The 25,733-nt window shown below is 37.0% G+C and overlaps 2 protein-coding genes and 1 long non-coding RNA gene across 12 annotated transcripts in view; 2 read left to right on the plus strand and 1 right to left on the minus strand.

The window, feature by feature from the left end:
• Positions 1-13,629, plus strand: LOC101746554 (facilitated trehalose transporter Tret1-like). Of its 6 annotated transcripts, none has more exons than XM_038021300.2 (5): positions 1-392; positions 1,476-1,641; positions 3,849-3,984; positions 4,858-5,003; positions 5,262-13,629. In XM_038021300.2, the coding sequence occupies exons 2-5, from the start codon at positions 1,600-1,602 to the stop codon at positions 6,447-6,449; spliced, it is 1,512 nt and encodes a 503-aa protein (XP_037877228.1). In that variant the 5' UTR covers positions 1-392; positions 1,476-1,599; the 3' UTR covers positions 6,450-13,629. The 6 variants fall into 6 exon arrangements, with proteins under 6 accessions (XP_037877228.1, XP_062532570.1, XP_062532571.1 ...); XM_062676586.1 differs by having other exon boundaries at positions 9-392; positions 927-1,641; XM_062676587.1 differs by lacking the exons at positions 1-392; positions 1,476-1,641 and adding an exon at positions 2,303-2,344.
• Positions 13,630-18,164: 4,535 nt separating this feature from the next.
• Positions 18,165-25,733, minus strand: part of Treh-2 (trehalase-2) — a 95,556-nt gene continuing 87,987 nt past the window's right edge. For 4 of the 5 annotated variants that reach the window (XM_062676391.1, XM_062676393.1, XM_062676390.1 and 1 more), the window contains one exon: positions 18,165-18,443. In XM_062676391.1, the coding sequence (XP_062532375.1) occupies positions 18,314-18,443 (130 nt within the window). In that variant the 3' untranslated portion in view covers positions 18,165-18,313. 5 annotated transcript variants of the gene reach the window in all.
• On the plus strand, positions 21,314-22,672 carry LOC119630793 (uncharacterized). The gene is made up of 2 exons (XR_005246452.2): positions 21,314-21,536; positions 22,490-22,672. It is a non-coding gene; the product is annotated as an uncharacterized LOC119630793 (long non-coding RNA).

Genomic DNA, 25,733 nt, shown 5'->3' on the forward strand with positions numbered 1-25,733 from the left:
CGATGATAGGCGTGTGGTATAAGACATCGACAGTGCGTCGTCCATATACGCGTGAAAGTTTTACGTGCGCTTATAAAATAAATTCTCAAATAGATGATTCTCGTTTAGGCGAAAGTGATTTTTTGTGATCGCATCGACATAGAACGTTACATATATCAGATTATTTATTAATTAATTAATTAACGTATTAATTATCGTTTTTACGTATTATTTCTTTGTGATTAATCTTAATTCGCAGAGAATAAGCGTGTGCAGAAAAGAAATACGAACTCTGTGGCTTAATCACCAATGCGTATTGTTATGAAGCTTTGAATTAAATTTGCGTTAGATTTACTTACTTAATCTTGGGGATTAAAGATCTAGTTTCAAGTACACGAATAGCAAAATTTAAGGTAATAAGGTCTTTTAAATACATACTATAGACTTCTGCGTAGATTGTAGTGTATTCAAAATCTTATCCATCTAAAGCTGTGATTTTAGTGTAGATTATTAGAGATTTAACTGGTCTTTATCAACTTGTACTGATAAGATGACAACCTGATACTATGATTGGTATCTATCGGTTTATGATCCTAATCATATGTTAGTAAAAGGGATGGACAGCAGACCTTATCGTTGAAGAAGCAATAAAAACAAAGGATATAATTTAAAATGTGACATTCTTCACGCGAGGTGTTTAGGAAAGTGTCTGAAATACAGCGACTGGATTAGACCATTGCGTTAGTTTGCTGGTGGCAATATGACTGGTGGTTATTTTGACCACTCACAATCAAATAGTTCGTGTAATTGTTTGTTTGCTTAGGCAAAGGCTTAGGCTTTAAAAGAAGTTGTTCGTAACTCGGAAAAGCCGTGGAATTGCGATAGTTTTTTTTCTAAATTAATTTTAAATAAGTTTATCGTAAATATTAATTAAAACTATCCTTTAGAAAGACGACGTCGACGGTCATCGGTGACCACGAAAACTGTAAAGTATATTAATTAACTTACATTTATATTATTTGAATAATATAATGACAATAAAATGAAAGTGAGATTATATTATATTATAACCCGTAAAAGTAGTTTTTATTCAATAAATAATATTAAATCAATAAATTCAAATTAAATGTTAAAAAAAAAATGATTTGCCAATACGAAAACATTATAAATCAATATTTGGCAAATAATATTAGAAAATATTTCCACTAAATGTTCACGACTCAAGTGAAACTCATGCTGAATACACATTGTATAGTTTGAATATTATTTTTTTATTTAACAAGATACGTGATATTTATGTAATATTAATCACAAATATGAACGGACCCTTATTCAAAGTTCAATAATCCAACTGAATGCAATTAAATTGATTAATAATACGATACTATTACAAAAACAATTACAATCGACGTGTTATTTATTGTTTGATGTTGTATTATCGAAACTAAGCATTGGCGGAAATGTGATAAAGTTTTTTTTTGTAATCAATCCCCAAGAAACGTTTAGCGAAATTGGACTGTAATAAGCGCGACATTAAGTGTAATTTTCATTGTCTGAATTACGAAATTGTGAGTTAGAAACAGCATTTTTAATTAATATTAATGAAGCATATTTAGCGGAATGACACCGAACAAAAGCTGGATAACCCCGTTTATGAAGCAAGTGAGTAATTTTCTAATTTATATTCTGAGATATTTTGTTTTCTTATAACAATACTTATTTGTGACATAAGCCATTAACGCTAGTAGTTAATCATTTAGAATATATCCAATATTTATGCGTGTGTTTGGTTAATAATCGAAACCTGCTTGGTATAATTATGTTTAATATATTACATGCAGTTATTGTAAGTTTATTTCCCAAAAAAAAAACAAAATGTGTGCAATTCACACGTGGTAGAAGTGAAACCTTCCAAAATTAAAATACAATTATCCTAAACGTCTTAAGTATATGTAAAATTTTGTCATTAGTAAATAATTGTAAGGTAGCGCCCTCTGTGAATTGATATTTTAATTTCACGTATAATCCCAAATTAAAATTCATTACAAGAGCTTTCATACACACGTTAGTATTAAAAAATCTCACAGATGGCGCTGTGTTAAATAGTATGTATATTTCTGTCTCATTCTTTGCTGGCTTCATCCTACACATTTTTGTATTTGTGTCTCTTACCTGTCGTTTTTTCCGTTGCATCCGGTTTGAAATCACAACGATTCTAAAGAAGTTTTCACTTCAAAATAAATCACAAATAAAAGACTAAAGATCAAAAAGATCGAATAATAAATAGTCAGTGATTAAAAATGTCATTAATAGAACGAAATTCAAAATGCAATGCAAAATGAATATAATAAGCCTTGAGGTGTCAGTCAGTATTTATGATCAAATTTCAATCATTGGTGAAACCTTAATTAAGCTGTTAGATAAATATGATTAGAGATTAATATGTTTAGAGATAAACACGCTTAGAGATAAATGTTCAATTTAAGCGCTTTCAAGATTATCATCAGAGTGCTTCATGGCACTCAAAACCACCAGAAGCAGTGCTTCTATGTATTGTAACCAGTTTGATTCACATGTACTTGTGCGTGAAATCGTTCAATTAGAATCAGTTTAAAATCGATCTTCAAAAGACATTAACTACTGGATTTAACAAGAGAAAAATAGTGGCGTGTTTAGGCGTGTTTAATGTTTAGTGTTAGGCGTGTTTAGTGTTTAGTGTGAAGCTGAGTCGTTTTCGGGGCCGAAGGTGGCACCACCCATCTTGAGCTATGAAGTGGAAGTCTCTATTATATCGTATACGGTACTTCTTATGTCCTTGAGCCAAAATCAGATCACCTTCGTATGTTCTGTGCACCTCCTAAACCGAATCTTCAAAATTTAAAACAATCTGATCTACTTTTGTCTATTAAAAAGGCATTTATAGATTTGTATGTTACAAACATTTTCCAATAAAACAGTTTATCGGGATATTGGTTAGTTCGAGATGATGTATAGGGTCCGTTGAAACCCTTACAATACTTAGTAAAATAGTACCTACATTATTAATGACGTAAAACTGTGATCAACACAAGGAATGAGAAATGAGTTTTCGTATTTTTGATTTTTAAGATCCTTGCTAAAGAATATTGTTACGTCAATATTGTTACGTGTTCTGAAGTCGTCGTGACCTAAAGGATAAAACGTCCGGTGCATTCGTATGTAGCGATGCACCGGTGTTCGAATCCCGCAGGCGGGTACCAATTTTTCTAATGAGATACGTACTCAACAAAAGTTCACGATTGACTTTCACGGTGAAGGAATAACATCGTGTAATAAAAATCAAACCCACAAAATTATAATTTGCGTGCTCACTGGTGGTAGGACCTCTTGGGAGTCCGCACGGGTAGGTACCACCACTCCGCCTATTTCCGCCGTGAAGCAGTAATGCGTTTCGGTTCGAAGGCTGGGGTAGCCGTTGTAACTATACTGAGACCTCAGAACTTATATCTCAAGGTGGGTGGCGCGTTTAAGTTGTAGATGTCTATGGGCTCCAGTAACCACTTAACATCAGGTGGGCTGTGAGCTCGTCCATCCATCTAGCAATAAAGCAATAAAAAAAAGTCATACGTGGTTATTGGCACAGTGCATAAAACACGAAGTCTTCAAAGGCCGATAGGTGGATTGTAAGACATTCCAATGTTTAGGTTACAGTAGGCATCGGCTTGGCTCTGCCCCTGGCATTGCGACGACGGTAAACACTTACCATCAGGTGGGCTGTATGCTCGTCTGCCTTGTAGGCAGACGGGCAATAAAAAAAAAAGTAATAATAGGCTTAGCGCGGCGTCCGAAACTGGCTGGCTGGATAAATATACTTTATTCTTATTTTATAGTGTTTCGTTACGGCTGCGGTGGGAAGCAACATCATTGGGCACGGCTGCACAATCGGCTTTCCTGCGATTCTGCTGCCGCAACTACAGCAGCCTGACTCCTTCATAAAGTTGAGTTCGGCCGAAGAGTCATGGCTCGGTACGTTCTCCAGTCAAATAAAAGATATACAACTTTGAAGTCATCGTGGCCCAAAAGATAAGTCGTCCGGTGCATTCATGTTGAGCGATGCACCGGTGTTCAAATCCCGCAGGCGGGTACCAATTTTTCTAATGAAATACGTACTTAACAATCACGATTGATTTCCACGGTGAAGGAATAACATCGTGTAATAAAACTCAAAACCGCAAAATTATAATTTGCGTAATTACTGGTGGTAGAACCTCTAGTGAGTCCGCACAGGTAAGTACCACCACCCCGACTATTTCTGTCATGAAGCAGTAATGCGTTTCGGCTTGAAGGGTGGGGCAGCCGTTGTAACTATACTGAGACCTTAGAACTTATATCTCAAGGTGGGTGGCGCATTTGCGTTGTAAATGTCTATGGGCTCCAGTAACCACTTAACACCAGGTGGGCTGTGAGCTCGTCAATCCATCTAAGCAATAAAAAAAATAAAAAAGTATATAACCAAAATAATTTAAGCTTGCCTCAATGATTTTGTGATTTGGCCTTCGGTGTTCTTGTCTCATATTAAAACAATTGAAGTATTGAGTATTATAAGAAAGTATTGTGTATTAAACTTTAGGCAGCGGCTTGGCTCTGCTCCTGGCATTGCTGAAGTCCATGGGCGACGGTAACCACTCACTACCAGGCGGGCCGTATGCTCATCTGCCTACAAGGGTAATAAAAAAAGTTGCTATCTGTAATTGTTATAGCATTATTGCATACAATTAAATGGTGGTTGGACGCTTTTTGAGCCCGCACCGGTTGGTACCACCACATCCCTATTCAGTCATATGGTCTATGGTGAGCTTTAATAAAACTAAATGGAATTTTATTTCGTTAATATTACAGCTGCAGTATTAGGTATCACGCAGCTGGTGGGCAGCTTCATCACTTCGCCCATCATGAGTCGGTTTGGGCGGAGATTCGCTCATTTCGTAGTCACAATACCTGTTCTCGTGGGATGGTTCACGACAATATTGGCAACCAACTTTGAGGTAAATTTATCGATTGTGAAGCAAAAACGTTTTAAATAAAATTAGGTATCTAAGAAAAAGAAAGGTATCCAAGGAAAAGATTTATAGACATTTATGGCATAAGTTTTATTAAATAACAGATTTACATACAAGTTTATTATTTATAATATATTTATTCACACAGTTTCCAATTTCTAATTTAATTTTTCAAGCTAAGTAATATATAGGTATTTTGCAATAAAACAATTTTTTTTAAAATAGACGTCATTATTTTCGCAGGAGCTGCTTCTAGGTAGAATACTTCAAGGATTATCCATCGGTATGCTGTCTCCACTTCGTTCGGTCCTTATTGGAGAATACGCTAGTCCCAGGAACCGCGGAGCCTTCCTCACAACAATATCATTGACCCAAGCCTTTGGGATATTCTTCGTGCATCTCATAGGATCAATACTATCTTGGCAGAAAACTGCGCTAATTTGCGTATTCTTCTCTTTTGTCAGTTTAGTTATGACGATTTATTCCCCAGAATCTCCCAGTTGGTTAGCATCTAAAAATCGATATGAAGAGAGTCGCGAGGTCTTTCGCTGGCTCCGAGGAAACGATGAAGAAGATGAGCTCGAAGAGATGATCCAAGCGAGAATGCTTTACGAAGACGCCGCTATCAGCCTAAAAGCCAAGAGAAGCGAGAGCCGCTTTCGCGAAATGATTACCACGATTAAAAAGAAAGAGTTTCACAAACCCATTATTCTGATGATGCATGCGTATGTGATGGTACAATTCGCCGGTGGTACCACTATGGCCGCGTACTCCACCAAAATTATCAAGCTGATCCTTGGTCCAGCAGCTAATGCCAATTTCTGGATGATAGTACTGGACACCCAACGTCTCATCTCGAATTCTGTAGCCGTGTTTGTCATAAACAAACTGAAAAGACGGACAATGATGTTCGCGACCGGCGGCCTGTGCGTGTTCAGTCAGATCGCAATTTCTGGGTACACTTATCTCAGATCGGAGCACGCCTTACCTTACGATGCGATGTGGATACCCGCATTACTGATTAATTTGCAGTTTTTCACTGTAGCGACTGGAATGTTGCCATTACCGAACGTAATCGGCGGAGAGGTATTCCCTCTGGAATACAAGAGCATAGGCGGAACCATTAGTTTAGCTACGATGTCAGTATCGTTCTTTTTGGTCTTAAAAACCTTCCCAGGCCTAGTGGACAGTGTGGGCGTTCATGGCACTTACACAGTTTACTCACTCATGCTGTGCTACTGTCTGTTGGTGATCTGGATTTTGCTGCCCGAAACAAAAGGGAAAACGCTACAGCAGATTGAGGACGAGTTTAGAGGTCGCCCGTTGAACAGACAGGAGTTGGAAGAGAAAGAAATTTTCCATTCATGCCCGGTGCTGGCTTACAAAAGGAAAATGTCTATGCGCCGATGCAGTAGTCATATCTTGCATTAATGCAAGCTATTTTGAATGACAATTTGAAAGTCGTTCACGACAAAAAGATATGTTATCATCAGATATCCGTGGTGCTAAGTCTCACGAAACGGACGAGTGATTCAAAATACGACTTCAGAACGATTTTACCAAACGAGATTTATGTGGGTGAATAATGGAGATTTTCAGGTTTTTATCTAACTTGGCTTTGACTGATATTAAAATGTATGTATGTGTGTCGGCAGCTGGTTTCTGAATGTATATAAGATATTGTTGTTACGTATTTTTTTGCGGCAATAGATGTAAAAGATTAGATTTTATCCATTTAGATTCAATGATAGGATTATGCAATGCTTTATGGAGTGTTCTGTAATCAATATTATGTTTATAATCTTTATGATAAAGCATGACACAGTGGAATTGAGCCATTTTTATTGATATCAGAATTGTTGTTAATTTTTCTTTGTTCGTGATTAAAATCTCGTTTCTTTAAGTTTATTTGAAGTGAAACTTCTAATGCGACTTCCAACAAGGTTGCGTTGAACGCTTAAGGCTACCATGGAATAGAAAGAGACAGAGCGAGAGTGAATGCGTGGCACTCGAACGCATACGCGTAGTATACCTGTTACAGGCCAGCGCGAGCGTTAGCAATGAGTAGTGTCCAATATTTTAGAGAAGTATTTAAAAAAAAATGTACTTATATATTTATTTTTCTATCTATAATTTAAAATATATATTTTTAGCAACGGCTTAATAATTTGAATAAATAAAAAAAATACAAAAGTGGGTTGGAACGATCGACACAGAATATTAAATCTAAGACAAGTGAACGCTGCGCGCGCTTCCAGCAAAAGTGATCCGAGGTGGCGTGATGTCCCCGCTGGTCGGTCGGTTGCCCCTCCAGATGACGAGTTGCCCCTCCAGATGACGTCACGAGTCCACGTGAGTGCTCGTCGTCAATGGCTCCGCCCATCGAATTTGACTTAAGAGGAAGTCGCCTCTAATACGGCCTCTCCTGACTGGTGGACGTCCACGTTCACCTCGATGTCATGACCGTCTTCAATCTCTGACGATGCAGGACTCACTGTGTGCACAGCGTTGCTATCGGGGTGTTCTATGATATCGTCATAGAAATAGATTGTTTGCATTACAATCATGATTTTGGTACCATGAACCATTAGTAAAAGTTAGTAGTTTTTGTGAGCATTTTACATCACATTTCAGTGTGTTCATGTATAGTAGGCTCTTGTTGAGTTACGTTAGATGTACTGACGACACGGCACTGTTACCATATCGGGTGTATAATATACTGTGAGAGTAAAGTCTGGTTGACATGGCCAAGTTAACATGTCAAGCTAATACACTCGTAACGTGAACTACGTTACCACGTCACACCTTTACGTGAACTTTGTTACCACGTCATAACATATACGTGAACTAGGTTACCACGGTACAACATCTACGTGAACTATGTTACCACGTAAATCTCTGCGTGAACTATGTTACCACGTTACAACATCTACGTGAACTATGTTACCACGTAAATCTCTGCGTGAACTATGTTACCACGTTACAACATCTACGTGAACTACGTTACCACGTAAATCTCTGCGTGAACTATGTTACCACGTTACAACATCTACGTGAACTATGTTACCACGTAAATCTCTGCGTGAACTATGTTACCACGTTACAACATCTACGTGAACTATGTTACCACGTAAATCTCTGCGTGAACTATGTTACCACGTTACAACATCTACGTGAACTATGTTACCACGTAAATCTCTGGAAGCATGCAGTCAACCCCAAGAATGTTTGACATTACGCGTCACTGGTGACTCAACTAGTGCCTGAACCCTACGAGGACTCGGCCTAACCTGACCTCCACCAAAAATTAAATCAACTCGTGAATCTGTAGACTAGCGTTCGCGAGTCAACCAGAGGGCCCATTATGCCCCGTATCATTATTAAAGTTCCGAGTTTGTCAGTCAGACCTCTGACCATCTTAATACAGAGCAACGATCTCCTGGCGCACTCGACGTATGAGGCAAAGCAATCTGATGCTAATTGCATAGCATTATAAAGAATATTGGCATACTCTAACTTTCGCGGACACAACGGCTTAAAGTCTTTTACGAAGTTACCCCACGTCCGGTCACTAGACAATCACACGTGTAACCAAGTACGCTCATCACTCTTAAAACAGCCCAAAACTCGTGACAAATACTCAGTGCCTTCCCAGTTAAGGATCTAGTCCATTCTACTTCCTTACACAATGTGTCTATGTATTGCACGGCAGGGTAAAACTTAGAAATAAAGTAACCATGAGCTCGATCTGAATTTACGAATCTAATGGATTCGGTTAACTTCCGTGCTGATGTGGTAGTTGCCTTTTTATTGTCACAACGCGTGGTGGAACTATTTTACATCTATTCTCAAACGCGGGTACAATCGACACGGCGATGGAACAACACGGCGTCCCGTTTGCTTGATCACCGACCTGGACAGTCGGACTGTTGTCTAATTGACGTATTGATGGAGTGTGCCGACTAGTAACATTTTGAACCCTTCGAATGTTATTTCCACCCATTGAAACTGAGCATTCAGTCTCCAGCATGTTCTATCGCGTCAATAAAAATAGACCGTAAGGTCGGTTGTGATAAAGTCGTTGAGCTAGTTACTTGGTGATTTATTACATTTCATAAGAGGGTATCCGACAAAAAAAATCTACTTCGCACCAAGAATCGATATCATTAACGCTGGGGTCAAAATTAGAAATATAAAAATGGTTCGACCTTACTTTGGACAGTGCACTTAATGCTCCGATGATCCTGTCTGTAGCGTCGTACGCGCGGGACTCTGACGGCAGCGGTGATGTGATTCCCAACGCCACCACGGGTCCGGCGCCACCACCGTCCGCGGTCGAGGGACGTGCGTCTTCTATCTGCGACCCTAGCGGGCTCGACTCACGCGCAACGTTCACATTTGAGTTTTAAGCAATTAAACGCGCCAATATTATTCTCCAATATTGGTCTCGGACATTCGGCGAATGCGAGCGTCCTCCTACCCTGCTTCCAGTTACACGTATATCGGTCATTACGTTGTTAATTTAATGCAAATTTTAAAAATAAACTGTACGCCAGGATAACCCAAAAGCGGATAGGGCACAAGCCCTATCCCACTTCTGATTTTAGCAACGGCTTAATAATTTGAATAAATAAAAAAAATACAAAAGTGGGTTGGAACGATCGACACAGAATATTAAATCTAAGACAAGTGAACGCTGCGCGCGCTTCCAGCAAAAGTGATCCGAGGTGGCGTGATGTCCCCGCTGGTCGGTCGGTTGCCCCTCCAGATGACGAGTTGCCCCTCCAGATGACGTCACGAGTCCACGTGAGTGCTCGTCGTCAATGGCTCCGCCCATCGAATTTGACTTAAGAGGAAGTCGCCTCTAATAATATAATATAAATGTTGAAGATTTCGCATCATGGGGGAGAAAAGTCCTCGAATGGAGGCCACGGATGGGTACCAGGAGCGTGGGGCGTCCTCCAACCAGGTGGACTGACGACTTAGTGCGCACGGCGGGAAGTCGTTGGATGCGGAAGGCGGAGGACCGCATTATGTGGAAGGCATTGGGGAAGGCCTATGTCCAGCAGTGGGCAGATAAAGGCTGATGATGATGATGATATACAGCATTCCCTATTACAAGAGCAAACTGATTTAAGGATGAAAAATGAAAAAACCACAATACTACACATCGAAAAAGAAGTGTTTTTTAGTTAAATTACTGAATGCCGAACTTGAGGAATTTATTGGTACATATATATCGTGTCCGAAATAATTCTATGGATATATTATGATGCAATGCGGTTTGAAACATCCAGACTGAGCAAGTGTATCAAATTTCATTTGACTCCATACAGAAGAGGGCCGTTCGGATTGTCGATAATCCCATTCTCACGGATCATTTGAAACTTCTGGGTCTACGGAGGGACTTCGGTTCCCTCTGTATTTTGTATCGTATGTTCCATGGGGAGTGCTCTGAGGAATTGTTTGAGATGATACCATCATCTCGTTTTTACCATGGCACCGCCCGGCACCGGAGTAGAGTTCATCCATACTACCTGGAGCCACTGCGGTCATCCACAGAGCGTTTCCAGAGATCTTTTTTGCTACGTACCATCCGGCTATGGAATGAGCTCCCCTCCACGGTGTTTCTCGAGCGCTATGACATGTCCTACTTCAAACGAGGTTTGTGGAGAGTATTAAGCGGTAGGCAGCGGCTTGGCTTTCCTCGGGTATTGCTGAAGTCCATGGGCGACGGTAACCACTCACCCTCAGGTGGGCCGTATGCTTGTCTGCTCACAAGGGCAATAAAAAAAATTACTGCCAAATAAATCTAAGTAAGGTTTTTGTTCTAGTTTTGAACTCGTCGCCATCTTAGACTAGAATGCTCCATGAGTTTGTATCAAGCAAAGAGATTGTGCCGATGTTTAAATCTCGCAGGCTGATATCACTTTTTCTAAAGAAATATGTGCATAAGACGTGTGTTTCACGAAAGCAGAGCTTCCGCGATGAAGACGTATTATCGTGTAATAAATAAACAAACACGCCAATTGTATTATTTTTCTGTATGTTACTGGTTGTAAGACGTAATTAATGTTTAGGACGCTAATATAAAAAGCGGCGGGAATCATGGCCTCCCTGATTTTTTTAGCCGCGCATGCGCGTGATGTGACCAAAGGTTTCGCCACACCAGTATGTAGTGGAAGGTACTTATTTCGACGCGAACACAACCACTGTAGGTACTATATACAATTCAGACTCAGACATCATGATGATCTCATTTTGTGATTGTAAGAAGACGATAATCTGGCGATGGTATCTTGAGATCAGCAATACCAGGCGCACAGACAAACTCATTTCTCAGAATTGGTGACGGCGTTCACGTGGCGACGCCGTGGCAATCAGTTAACAACCGACAATCCATTCAATACCTAAAAATGAGGGGATTGATATTTATTGTTTGTGTTTTTAATCGAATCGGCAGAAATAGGCAGATTAGTTGTACCTACACGTGTGGGCTCACAAGAAACCCTACATGTAAATTAATTAAGTAATGTTATTCAAGTTTCTTTGCAACTATTGTCTTTAAATTGTTTCTTTTATTCGTATAAGCGACCGCTTCTACAGACTATTATTATCTATATATATATATATATATATATATATATATATAAATTAATTGCTGTTCGTTAGTCTCACTAAAACTCGAGAACAACTGCACCGATTTGGCTAATTTTGGTCTTGAATTATTTGTGGAAGTCCAGAGAAGGTTGAAAAGGTAGATAAATATGAAAATGCTCAGAATTAAATAAAAATAATAATTTTGTTTTTCCTTTGATGTGTCTCCCGTCGGACGGATTCCTTTTGTTTGTTTTAAGTTTATTTTATACAAAAGTTTAGGTCTTTTATTTATCGATTGAGGCACTACGAAGTCTGCCGGGTCAGCTAGTCTAAAATAAATTTAATGCTATTATCGTTGGTTTAAGATTTTGAATGTTCCCTGTACTGTTTGTTTGATGATTGCACATGACGTTTTGTTTGAGGATCAATTTTAATTGTAGAACGAAATTTTGATATCGTCTTTGTATTTACGTAATCGAAATTTGATAATTGTATATTAAATGTAATGGATGTTATTAAATTATTTATTGAAAAGCAATTTAAGATTTTTATTTCAATTCGGTATGTATATTATTATATTATATATTTATAGATAATTAAATTTGACAATTGATATTTGGATATTGAATGAAATAAAAAACATAATTTTTTTTAATTTTTTTATTTGAATTTCTTAGATAAACGTGTCGTTTCAAAGAACAGCGCCATGAAATCGTGTAATAAATACACAATAAAAATAAATGCATTAATTACACAAATATGATTATTTACACGATTACAAAAAAAAATAAGATATAAAATAAAACAATAGGAAATTCATTTGTCTACTTAAAACTACATAAATTATTCTATTATAGCTAATAATACTCTTGGTTAATACCTATTATTAATAAAGGTTCGTGTTTGCACACTTTGTTCTAATAACTCGATTCATAAAAAAGTTTTTTGTTTTTATATCACTGTCATTATCGTAACCGTTAAAAAATAGGAACAAAAAAACATTGCCATTACCAAAATCAGTTTTTAACCATAAATAAAATTCATTACCTTTAAAACACCAAAATATATTCACTAAAAATATTTAACATAAATATAATTATGTTGTGAGCATTATAAAATTATTATATGACGTAGAATGTCCGAAATTCAATAGGTACAGATAAATACAGAAATCATTTATATGGATTTTATATTTGCGGATACTACTAGCGTAAAAGAAAGAAATTATTTGAAAATTTCAATAAGTCTGAACGGTTTTGAAGAAAACCTTTAGAAAAAAAGTTACTATAATACCGAATTATGAATCTAAGCTATTCTCGAAATCTGTCAACGACTGACATTGACATATTAAAACGTCAAAGCCAATATATTATCTGTACACATTGTAGGCTGAGAGACCTATACAATTAAATTGCATCATAGCATAAAAACCGGACGCGATTTCACGGCGCTGTTACATCGACACCTAAAACTATACAATGATAATGGCGATTTACATATTTCCAGCGACACAAGTACAGTTTCTACAAAACAGAAGCGTCAAAAAAGTGTTTATTTTTTTATTTCTTCTATGGAGTTTTCTTTGGCACCGGTAATGTCCTATTTTTTCTTAAGCCGACAACAAAGACCGATTGCCAATACCAAAGAGCGCTTTAAAACGTATTTTCAGTATAGGAAGATCACTTAGCAATTAGAAACTCAATGAATTCTTAAAATCAACTATCATCGATTAATTAATTACACATGAATAGTAATGTAGTTATTTTTTTTTAAACTGTGATCACACATCACTGGCTAACTTCGAAATTATCACAAGTGGCATTGACATTTAAGAAGCATTGGAGCCAACGTTCAATACGCCAGGAATACATTAAAATATCAACACATTAGAAAACAATAATTTAAATGTGGTATTTGTACATATTTATGTTCCAACAAATAACAGTTGTTTTTTGAAATATGTAATATAATACTCAGTGAATTATCTAAATAAATAATTTAATAAAAAGCATTTCAAGCAGCATTTAATGAAAATGACCTATCCAAGTTACAAACAAGTCTACGATGCTAAGATTATTTTTAAAACGCTTTTATTAGTTTGCTATGTATGTATGTTTGTACGTAATCTTTGAACGTAATTTTTAACGACTTCAAGATGTTCGATTAACTTGAAAATTAAGCACACGCATCAAAGACCGATGACAAAACAACAATTTTATAACTTCGCTCTTATATCCGGACCAGTATCGACAGGATGAAATAAATTGTTACTTTTGTTATTTTTACTTTTGCTATTGTTTTTTTTAAACTATATATTGTTATCTATGCAGTAAAAGCTCTATTTGCGTTTTTACTATTCGCAGGCTCAAAAAATGCGAAAAATTTCTTGATTTGTATATAATATCTATCGTATTAGTATAGAATACATTATTATTTATTTTAAATATCATACTCACGTACTTCTGTTTTCATTATGTACTTGCAAGTTAAAATCGTTCTTACTTAACAACAATAGAAGGAGCATATTGCCTAACCTCAAGTACCATTTGCAGTAAGTTTCAAAATAGCGTGTACGGTCACAATTACTTCGGTCCTTTCAATATAAAGTTGCGGATTAATGTCAAAGAAAGTAAGTAAGTCAAAGAAATCGTGACTGAAATAGATTAATTAGACAACTAATTGTTTGATTATTTGTATGTATATTACATATAATTAAATGACATTAAATGATGTAAGCATCCAATAGTGTTCCGGAAATTGTGCAATAATTAAAATACATTTTAACGTTCACAATCTTTTTCAAAATAATTTAGACAATAACTGTTTCCAATTAGTCACAATAATAGCTATGTCTTTAATCCTCGCTAATGTCTTAGCACTAGCTTATTGAAATAAAAACTTTATATCAATAGAAATTAAGGAACTATTCGCGTACCTTTCGGAACTCAGGTCTGGTATGTTAGAGAGACAATTTTGTTTTCGACTTTTTCAAAAATATTCTAGATATTTTTAGGGCTCGATAAGAAATTATTATTAACTGTCGTAATTTTGAATTCTGTTTCTTTAAGTTCTCGAATAATATGCCAGTGGCATAGTCAATCAACAATAGCGTCAAATCGAACTTTTGATCTCGGCAAGCACACTGGGCCGAGAGGCAAAAGCAAATTCTTTTTATCTTTTATATTTAAACAAGTCGCATTGTATACTATTTTGTGCACGACTGTACTTTTTGATGTGTATATCGAGGGGTAAAGCCTGTTTATTTTAAACGACATTTCGCTTGACTCGCGACATTTATCTTTATAATTGAATATGCAATTTCGAAACGGGCACATCTCTGCAAATGTAAAATGTTCAGGATATGAAAAAAAACTGATTATTTTCTAAAGCAGTGTAAAATTTAAAATATTAACTTTTGAGATACATTTTAGAGTTAATTAGCAATTGAAAATTACTGGAATTATTATATAATAGGTGTAGGTAAGCCTCAAAACTACATGTATGTGAAAGAACGTATTTGACAAAATATGCGACATGTGCCCTTTTCGAAATTGCACATTCAATTAAAGGTGCGTTTTATTTGGTAATACCATCGACGGTTCGATATTTTGAATTGAACTTCAATTAAGCTTACTCCATTCAAATAGCTGAAGAAGATTTTTTTTTATGATATCATTTCCAAATTTAATCTTGAAATGGCTCTCCTGTAAAATTGCAAAAATTTCGCTTAATAACATTTAACCCTTTGATATATACAAGCACAACAATGTTTCAATGATGTATTCATATTCCATTTGAAAAGTGTCAGTTTATGTGAAAGGTGGCTATTTTCACGGAAAAACAACCGTCATTCATATAGCAATACGAATTGTTTTTGTTAAAAACAGTCACTGGTGGCAGCTCTCATTGTAACTGTGAGTGCTTTGGTACTACTGTCTCGACAATTTTTGCCGCGTACTCTTAATGCCTTCCAGTTTATAAGTCATGTCTCAAAGTCAGCGGCATTTCCGTTGCTATGTCTATAAGCGTAGAGCTCAAAATAGCTTACCAGTTCACGTCTATAGATAAAAAAGTTAGTCAATTTAAAACTAAAAATGGAAAACTAAGTTCTCCAATCGTATCGGTTTCATTATCACTAATCGATCTTTAAGACCCACTCTAATATCTAACTAGTGAAGGACAAAAGACGTTCTCGAATTAATATCTCAGTAAATTTTTAATTAAACTAAATTCTAGTTACTATGTTTTCATTCAAAACGATGACTTATATGCGTCGCAGTAATAACCGTGTTATTTTTATAACAGACGCTTTTAACGGTCATTATAGTTTAAATTTTTTTATATATAATATTGATTTTTTTTATCGCCCTTTTAGGCAGACGAGCCTAAACTAACCATCTGATGGTGAGTGGTTACCGTCGCCCATGGACTTCAGCAATGCCAGGGGCAGAGCCAAGCCGTTGCCTACTGTTAAAATTTCATCATTATTAATATTGTGTCATCATTATTAGTTATAATGCTTTGCAAATCATAGCTTGACTGTGTTTTGTATTAAGCATGTGTTCTACGTAATTCAGAAATTACGAGTACTTTATAATGTTTTATGATAAAAATTTACATATAATGTTTTTTTAATTTTAATTCACATGTGAATGTTACCAGATGTTTGAGTTTACGGCGTTAATGATCTTGCCTATCGCGATTTCTCTCTAACGAGGGAATATCAAATCGGCCCCCCACAAAACTAATCCATGCTTAATTTGATACTAACTAAACTTTGAACTAGTCGGGAGCGATCCAGTTTAAACCTTTGACTGCAAGATAAGTGCCCGGTGCTCTAATTTCTAGCAGACTCTTGGTAAGACGTATCTAAAAATGAATCTATTTTTGAGAGACCTAAAAGACTAAAGCATAAATTAATGCCGTGAAACAGTAATGCGTTTCGGTTTGAAGGGCTGGGCAGCCGTTTTAACTATACTTGAGACCTTAGAACTTATATCGCAAGGTGGGTGGCGCATTTACGTTGTAGATGTCTATGGGCTCCAGTAACCACTTAACACCAGGTGGGCTGTGAGCTCGTCCACCCATCTAAGCAATAAAAAAAAAACAAACAAAAGAAGGCAGAGTTAGGCAACTCTGGTGGTTACGAGGGCTGCACTAAAAGTATCCGGAATGGAATATTTCCACTGTTCCTGTCATATTAAAATCTTTTTAATTGAAAACTCCTTGGTTTTAAAAATCGAATACCATTTATTTATTTAAAAAAAGATTCTCGGTCTTGTCACGAGGTTTTGTCAAACTTGTTTAGTCGTTGAGAAAATGGAATTGACTCGAGAAAATTCAAGAGCGATGATTTATTATGACTTTCGAAGTGGTTTAACACAAAAACAGTGTGTTGACCGGATGATTTCTGCATTTGGTGATGAAGCCCCATCCAAAACCACAATTTATCGCTGGTTTGCTGAGTTTCAACGTGGACGTGTCAAGCTCAGTGATGATCCCCGTCAAGGTCGTCCAAAAACTGCAGTCACCCAAGAAAACGTTGATGCTGTGCGTAAGCTGATTGAGGAAGATCGACATGTGACATACCGCGAAATTCAGGCAACTTTAGACATTGGCATGAGTCAAATACAAATAATCTTGCATGAACAATTAGGTGTAAAAAAATTGTTTTCCCGATAGATACCGCATTCGCTCTGTGAAGAGCAAAAAGCGGCTCGCGTTACTTGGTGCGTCAGAACTCTCGAAAGATTCCACGCAAGATCCTCAAATGCTGTATACAACATTGTATCAGGTGACGAATCCTGGATATACGCGTACGAACCCGAAACAAAAAACCAGTCACGAGTTTGGGTGTTTGAAAATGAGTTAAAGCCAACAAAAATTGTTCGTTCACGGAGTGTTCCAAAAAAAATGGTGGCCACATTTGTCTCCAAAACCGGCCATGTTACGACTATTCCTCTTGAGGGACAAAGAACGGTTAATGCAGAATGGTATGCTAGCATTTGTTTGCCACAGGTCGTTTCTGAACTCCGTAAAGAGAACTGCAACCGCCGCATCATCCTCCATCACGACAATGCGAGTTCTCACACCGCGCACAGAACAAAAGAGTTTTTAGAGCAAGAAAACATAGAATTATTAAACCATCCGCCGTACAGCCCCGACCTAAGCCCTAATGATTTCTATACTTTCCCTAAAATAAAGAATAAATTGCGTGGACATAGATTTTCATCACCTGAAGAAGCTGTGGACGCCTACAAAACGGCCATTTTGGAGACCCCAACTTCCGAATGGAATGGTTGCTTCAATGATTGGTTCCATCGTATGGAAAAATGTGTCAAATTTCGCGGAGAATACTTCGAAAAGCAATAAATACATTTTTAAATAGTAATGTTGTGTCACTTCGTTAATTCCCGAAATTTTCAGTGCCGCCTATGTAGTAACAAAAATCGACGTAATTACTTCAGTGCGCCGCGTAGGGCACCGGTGATCTACATCGCAGTCAAAGAGTTTAATACACAATGAAAATCGCTCACACGAAGCTACTTATGGAAATTTATTTACAAACATCTCAATAGTGTGGGCAATTTGAAAGAAGGCGCAACACGATCTTAACTCTATTAGCTTAAGACTCAAAATTAATTTTATACTGTTCTGTTAATTGTATTGCTATATTTGCCCAGCGTTGTCTTCGTTCACCGCTGTTTCTGGTTCGACGCGCCGTTCATACTCTTGAGTTCAGTGTAGGGTTTTTTCGAGATGAGTTTGTCGACTTCGCCGTTACAGATGCCGGCGTAATCTTTACGTCTCTTGTACACCATTAATCTGGAATCATAATTAACAATCAACATACCTACATAAGCTATGAAGCAAACATAAAAAAAAAATAGATGATTTTTTTTAATAATTTTTTTTTCTCAACGCGGGTACTTTCAGTTCTTTTTACCTATAGTCACGAGACCCTGATTTTCACAATTTATCTCGAATTATATGTAGTTTTTTAATAACTTTATCAATTTTATCAATGGTGGTAAGACCTCTTGTGAGTCCGCACGTGTAGGTACCACCACCCTGCCTATTTCTGCCGCTCAGAATTTATATCTCAAGGTGTGTGGCGCATTTACGTTGTAAATGTCTATGGGCTCCAGTAACCAATTAACACCAAGTTTATGAGCTCGTCCATCCATCTAAGCAATAATAATAAAATAATGAACCCCCTAACAGGTGGGTAAGCACTCTATAGACAGCAATGCGTGGATGCTGCAACTTTGAGATGCGTAGTCTACATTTCAATTGGTTTTACAAAATATGCCGAGAGGATACGATTTTTACTATTATACGATCCAAGAATGGTATAATAGTAAAAACATGGTAGGCAGCGGCTTGGCTCTGCCCCTGGCATTGCTGACGTCCATGAGCGACGGTGACCACTTACCATCAGGTGAGCCGTATGCTCGTCTGCCTACAAAGGCAATAAAAAAAAAGAATAAAAAGGAATTTATTTAATTCCAATCACAAAAAACATCAACCTGTATAGTCACTACTAATAATTAATTATCTTGTTTGTTTACGTTTGTCGTTCTAATGTCATCTGTTAGTGTTTATCTGTCAAGAACGAAGATGTCACGACGTTTGCATTGTAATAACTGTTTATATGTATGTAGTTTTGTCAACTAAACTTGTAACTTGTCCGGAAGCATTTGGGAATTTATCCGAACTAGAGGTCCCGCAGTAGTCGAAATTCGACTATAATTCATTGAAATTGTAAGTTTGTACACTATTATGATTTTTCTATCTACTTCTATAATCACAAATTTCGCCAAGGCTACACTTTAAAAAAATATTAATAAAGACAAACGATATTTAATCTATTCTCAATTTGACCACAGACGTCAAGAACAAAAGTTTGACAATAAATAAATAGTATGCATGCGTGTGTGCGTCAAATACATGGTATGTAGTGTGTGTAATGTTTTCTTTATTGATTTAATGTATCTTTTATGCATTATTTAAAAAATATATTAGCATTGTGCACTTCTTCTCTATATTCTCTATAAGTGTGGAAAATTTCTTACTCCTCCGTCCGCGCAATTTTCGTAAAAAGGGATACAAAGTTTTTGCTTCACGTATTAATATATAGATTCATAGCTGCCGATCGGAAGATATTCATTTTATTAACCGACAGACACATCCCACTGAGTTTCATGCCGGATCTTCTCAGTGGGTCGCGTTTCCGACCCGGTGGTAGATTCTGCGAAGCACAGCTCTTGCTGGGGCCAATGTTAGCAGCACTTCCGGTTTGAGCCCCGTGAGCTCACATACACGTTAGGGTGAAGGTTAGGCCCCTCAAGGCTATCAGCACAGGTACGAAAAAAAAAAAGAGTGTCCCGTTTCCTGGGCCTATCCCTACTTCCCTATTAGCCTCGCCCAAATTATATTGAATTAATTGATGTTATAATCTTATACCTTTAAACGAGCAATTCTTGTATATATATATATTATATATAATCTTAATCTCGGAAGCGGCTCCAACGATTTTCACAAAATTTAGTGTTCAGGGGATTTCGGGGGCGATAAATCGATCTAGCTACGATTTATTTGCAGAAAATGTTGTTTTATTCATGTTTTCAATAATCAACTCTTCACGACATCTATTGGCGAATAATAATACTATTTTTCTTAATTGAGGGCAACTAACCGCTTTAAGGACACAACAAGATGGCGTTATCAAAAAAAACATCATCTGGTTTTACTATTATAGTCGATAAATAAGAGCATGAAACTAAATAAAGTGTGAACGTAAATATAATGAGATTTTTATTTAGATTTTTTTAATGCGTAGTTTGGTGAACGAGTTTTTTTATTGCCCTTGTAGGCAGATGAGCATACGGCCCACCTGATGGTGAGTGGTAACCGTCGCTCATGGACGTCAGCAACGCCAGGGGTAGAGCCAAGCCGCTGGTACAAAGTTGGTACTTTAGCGATAAGTACTTTTTTAAGACCACAATCGAAATTAGTTTAGGTAAATTCAATGAGCATTCTGGGTAAATTTCTGGTAAATTTATGTTTAGTCATCTCGAAGCTAACCATAAACAAAAAAATATAAACCCTATGGAATATTCCCGAAGAAAAAAGACAGGTTTTTCTGATTCGTGGTACTATAGCACCAAAAATCACTTTTGTCGCAACATTGTAAGATTTAAATTGTACAGTTTCAAGGGACGACAAGGACCACCAGCATTCTTCGTGTTTACGTAGATGATTCACTGGTGGTAGGACGTCTTGTGAGTCCGCACGGGTATGTACCACCACCCTACCTATTTCTGCCGTGAAGCAGTAATCCGTTTCGGTTTGAAGGGTGAGGCAGCCATTGTAACTATAATGAGACCTTAGAACTCATATCTCAAGGTGGGTGGCGGCGTTTACGTTATAGATGTCTATGGGCTCCAGTAATCATTTAACACCAGGTGGGCTGTGAGCTCTTCCACCCATCTAACCAATAAAAAAAAAAGGTTTACGAAAATAAAAAAATAAAAAAAAAAAATATTGTAAACAACAAACAATAGACAATTTACACTTATCGACATAAATGAATTGACTTGTGATTCTCCTATGCCTGCACACAATCAAGTCGTGTATGAATGATAGTGAAAAACAGCACGCTGTATATAAAGGTACAGATAATTCGTGTTCGTGAGCAATCATTTAAATGCTGTCGCTTCCACCACACTGCGACAGTGCAGTTCCGACCTTAATGCAGACAACACGTAAATGCTTGAACAAATATATTACAAATTATGTTACGTGACGAACAATGAGTAATGGAATAGTATTGATAGTAATAAATAACAAATTCACTCGTAAAGGGAGATGATAGTTGTGCTTCGTGGTGTGGCTTACAAAAATATTGTCTTGTTGGTGAGTGAATTTTGATTTTGTTGTCGAATTGGCCAGATAGAGACAAGATGAAGATTAAAAAAAAAATTTGAACGCATTCTCCTTGGAACTGTGTACATTTCAATTGGCATCTTATTATTTGAAACGTTAGCCTTGTATTTAATTAAGCGACAAAAAAAAAACGATCGACTTTCTGTTTTTGCCTTTCAAAAGCCTGCTGGTACTTCAGGCTTGGGCTATTGCTACGTTTATCATGCGTAATTAAATTTGTACTTTAACTCAATAAAGAAATGGTCTATTTCCATAATGCAACGTCAACGTATAAATGAATATGCAATTTCGAAAAGGGCACATGTCGCATATTTTGTCAAATACGTTTTTTCATATACATATGTAGTTTTGAGGCTTACCTACACCCATTTTATAATAATTCCAGTAATTGCTAATCAACACTAAAATATATCTCAAAAGTTAATAATTTTAAAATTTACATAGCTTTAGAAAATAATTAGTTTTTGAAGTGAAAACTTCTTTAGAATCGTTGTGATTTCAAACCGGATGCAACGGAAAAACGACAGGTAAGAGACACAAATACAAAAATGTGTAGGATGAAGCCAGCAAAGAGTGAGACAGAAATATACATACTATTTAATACAGCGCCATCTGTGAGATTTTTTAATACTAACGTGTGTATGAAAGCTCTTTTAGTGAATTTTAATTTAGGATTATACGTGAAATTAAAATATCAATTCACAGAGAGCGCTACCTTACAATTATTTACTAATGACAAAATTTTACATATACTTAAGACGTTTAGGATAATTGTATTTTAATTTTGGAAGGTTTCACTTCTAGCACGTGTGAATTGCACACATTTTGTTTTTGTTTTTTTTTCATTTCCTGAACATTTTACATTTTCAGAGATGTGCCCTTTTCGAAATTGCATATTCAAATGTTTTTGTTTTATTTTTCAGCGGGAAGGATGTAATGCAACTTTATTTGCGGGTGTTAAAGGACCTCCTACATTTTTGGGATAATTACGAAGGCGCAGCATTTTATTTGGCGGTGATAAAGATGTGTTTCCATTGATTTTTACGTTAAATCTAATAGCAGCGACATGTCAATCTGTACGTTATACGAAATAAAATAAAATTCTGTTTGTGTTTTCATTTATACCACTATTACGTCTGATCTTGCGCCATTTACTATTACATTATATCCCGCATTTCGAATACTATAATCTTCGTGGTCACGAACAACCAAGTAATCATTCGTCGACATTTTAATATTGTGCTTACTATAATCTTCGTGGTCACGAACGACCAAGTAATCATTCGTCGACATTTTAATATTGTGCTTACTATAATCTTCGTGGTCACGAACGACCAAGTAATCATTCGTCGACATTTTAATATTGTGCTTACTATAATCTTCGTGGTCACGAACGACCAAGTAATCATTCGTCGACATTTTAATATTGTGCTTACTATAATCTTCGTGGTCACGAATGACTAAGTAATCATTCGTTGACATTTAAATATTGTGCTTACTGAGTTTCTCGCCGGATCTTCTCAGTAGATCGTGACTTCGATCCGGTGGTTGATTCAGCGAAGCACTACTCTTGCTAGGGCTAGTATTAGCAAATTCTCACGAATTAAGCCCGTACCCTACCCGTCTGCGATAAGCTGGAATAGCCCCTTAGGCTACCAACGATGAAGTGAGGAAACTTTTTTAATATGTCGACTATATAAGACGCAAGATTAATCTTTAAAACTATTTTCTATACTGTGTGCGGTTGTGAGAAACCAAAAAAAAAAAATTCAAAATTCGCTAACCAATCAAAATTCGACCATAATTATTAATATCGCAAAATTTAAATTCATTATATGCAATACATTTTATTTTTTATTCTCATATTGACTTTAATACATTTAAGCTTCCGCTATAGTAAAAAAAAGATGGTAAAAAAACCGAACTCTTTGACTATTTTTTTTTATTGCTTAGTTGGGTGGACGAGCTCACAGCCCACCTGGTGTAAAGTGGTTACTGGAGTGTATAGACATCTACAACGTAAATGCGCCACCCATCTTGAGATATAAGTTCTAAGGTCTCAAGTATAGTTGCAACGGCTGTCCCACCCTTCAAACCGAAACGCATTACTGTTTCACGGCAGAAATAGGCAGGGCGGTGGTACCTACCCGCACGGACTCACAAGAGGTCCTACTACCTAAATATAGATTAATTTAAGTTTTTTAATAATGATGACCCAGTGATATGTCTATCTCTTTCACATTAACGGATTCAAACACGATCGAAAGAGACAAACTGTACTTTCTAAGGATTATGGCTACATTTTTTAACAACATAAGTCAGTCGGTAAACAATCTAAGTAGCTCCCGGATTAGGAGGAGGAATCTCACACCCCAGATTACTGCCTTTAGACAACCCATACCCTGGGCCAGGAAGGTCAAGTACCTGGGCGTTACCCTGGATGCATCGATGACATTCCGCCCGCATATAAAATCAGTCCGTGACCGTGCCGCGTTTATTCTCGGTAGACTCTACCGGAACTCTACTCTTCGGAACAAGGTGACACTTTACAAAACTTGCATAAGGCCCGTCATGACTTACGCGAGTGTGGTGTTCGCTCACGCGGCCCGCACACACATAGACACCCTCCAATCCCTACAATCCCGCTTTTGCAGGTTAGCTGTCGGGGCTCCGTGGTTCGTGAGGAACGTTGACCTACACGACGACCTGGGCCTCGAATCAATTCGGAAATACATGAAGTCAGCGTCGGAACGATACTTCGATAAGGCTATGCGTCATGATAATCGCCTTATCGTTGCCGCCGCTGACTACTCCCCGAATCCTGATCATGCAGGAGCCAGTCACCGTCGACGCCCTAGACACGTCCTTACGGATCCATCAGATCCAATAACCTTTGCATTAGATGCCTTCAGCTCTAATACTTGGGGCAGGCTTAGGGACCCCGGTAACCGTACTCGTCGAACTCGACAAAGAGGTCGACGTGCAACCTAACCCGTGCATCAGCCCGCTGAGTTTCTCGCCGGATCTTCTCAGCGGGTCGCGATTCCGATCCGGTAGTAGATTCATTCGCGAAACAATTGCTCTTGAGTTGTTAGGTCTCCTTCGGAGGCGCTCGGGCAGTTGTTAGCAAATCCCACCCCTCTTGGCTGAGCCTTTGCTCGCCCACCTGTCCTGGTGAAACTGGAAAGGCCTTCGGGCCATCAGTAAAGTTTCAATCATAAAAAAAAAAAAAAAATCTAAGTAGTTACGCAGACGGAAAGCATAGCTATAAAAATATATATATATATATAAATTGCCTCATTTTGTGGATTTCTTAATGTTTGTGTAAGTATTGGTATCAAATTTAGTTTACGGACTTATATAACTACTTAATATCATATAAACAAAGTCTATAGAAAAACGTAAAATCGATATAGCCAATTTTTGTTTCACTATTAATATTCGTATTCACGTTAGAGACTAAGGGTTCAAACATGAAGGAAAACAAAACAAATGATTAATGGGAATGAATCAGTGAATAACAATTATTCATCTAGGACTTTCCTATTTGTAATGGCTAGTGGCCTGTGAATTATCCAATACGATGTGAATGGATGAATACGAACCAAAAACGATACTAATCAGAGGGGAGTAAGATTCAAATCGATCAAGAGACGAAGAAGACATATTATTATCGTGAAAGGCTATTTTTGAAATTTCACAGGAGATCCATTTAAAGTTTAAAATTTAGAAAAAAAATATCACAACAAAAAAACTTTAGCTATTTGAATGGAATAAATTTAATTGAAGTTCAATTAAAAACATCGAACTGTTGATGCTAATCTAGACTAATATATAAATCTACAGTGGTTTTTACGGATGTTCCGTTATAACTACTGAACCGTGCATCCGATTGACTTGAAACTTGGTATCCATGTAGAAAATACATGTACTTAATAATAATAATAATAATAATAATAATAAAGCCTTTATTTTCCGAAAATTTTACATTTTAAGCTAGTAATTTTAAGTAGATTAAAAAAAAAACTAAAAACTATATAACAAATTAAAACAAAATATAAAAATAAAATCTACACTTAAACTACAAAATGTCTCTTATCTCGGTGTGCCTTTCGGCAAAGGCCTCCTCCAACTCTTTCCAGTGCTTTCTGTCTGCTGCTATTCTAA

The sequence above is a fragment of the Bombyx mori genome, chromosome 27 (genome assembly GCF_030269925.1).
Source record: "Bombyx mori chromosome 27, ASM3026992v2".
NCBI classification, from domain to species: domain Eukaryota; kingdom Metazoa; phylum Arthropoda; class Insecta; order Lepidoptera; family Bombycidae; genus Bombyx; species Bombyx mori.

Excerpts from the sequence above, each read along its gene's own strand:
- LOC101746554 (XM_062676584.1), top strand. The coding sequence starts at position 2,452 with ATGTTCAATTTAAGCGCTTTCAAGATTATCATCAGAGTGCTTCATGGC. Across the intron at positions 2,530-3,848 it reads ACCAGAAGCAGTGCTTCTAT|TGTTTCGTTACGGCTGCGGT; the intron begins GTATTGTAACCA and ends CTTATTTTATAG. Across the intron at positions 5,004-5,261 it reads TATTGGCAACCAACTTTGAG|GAGCTGCTTCTAGGTAGAAT; the intron begins GTAAATTTATCG and ends TTATTTTCGCAG.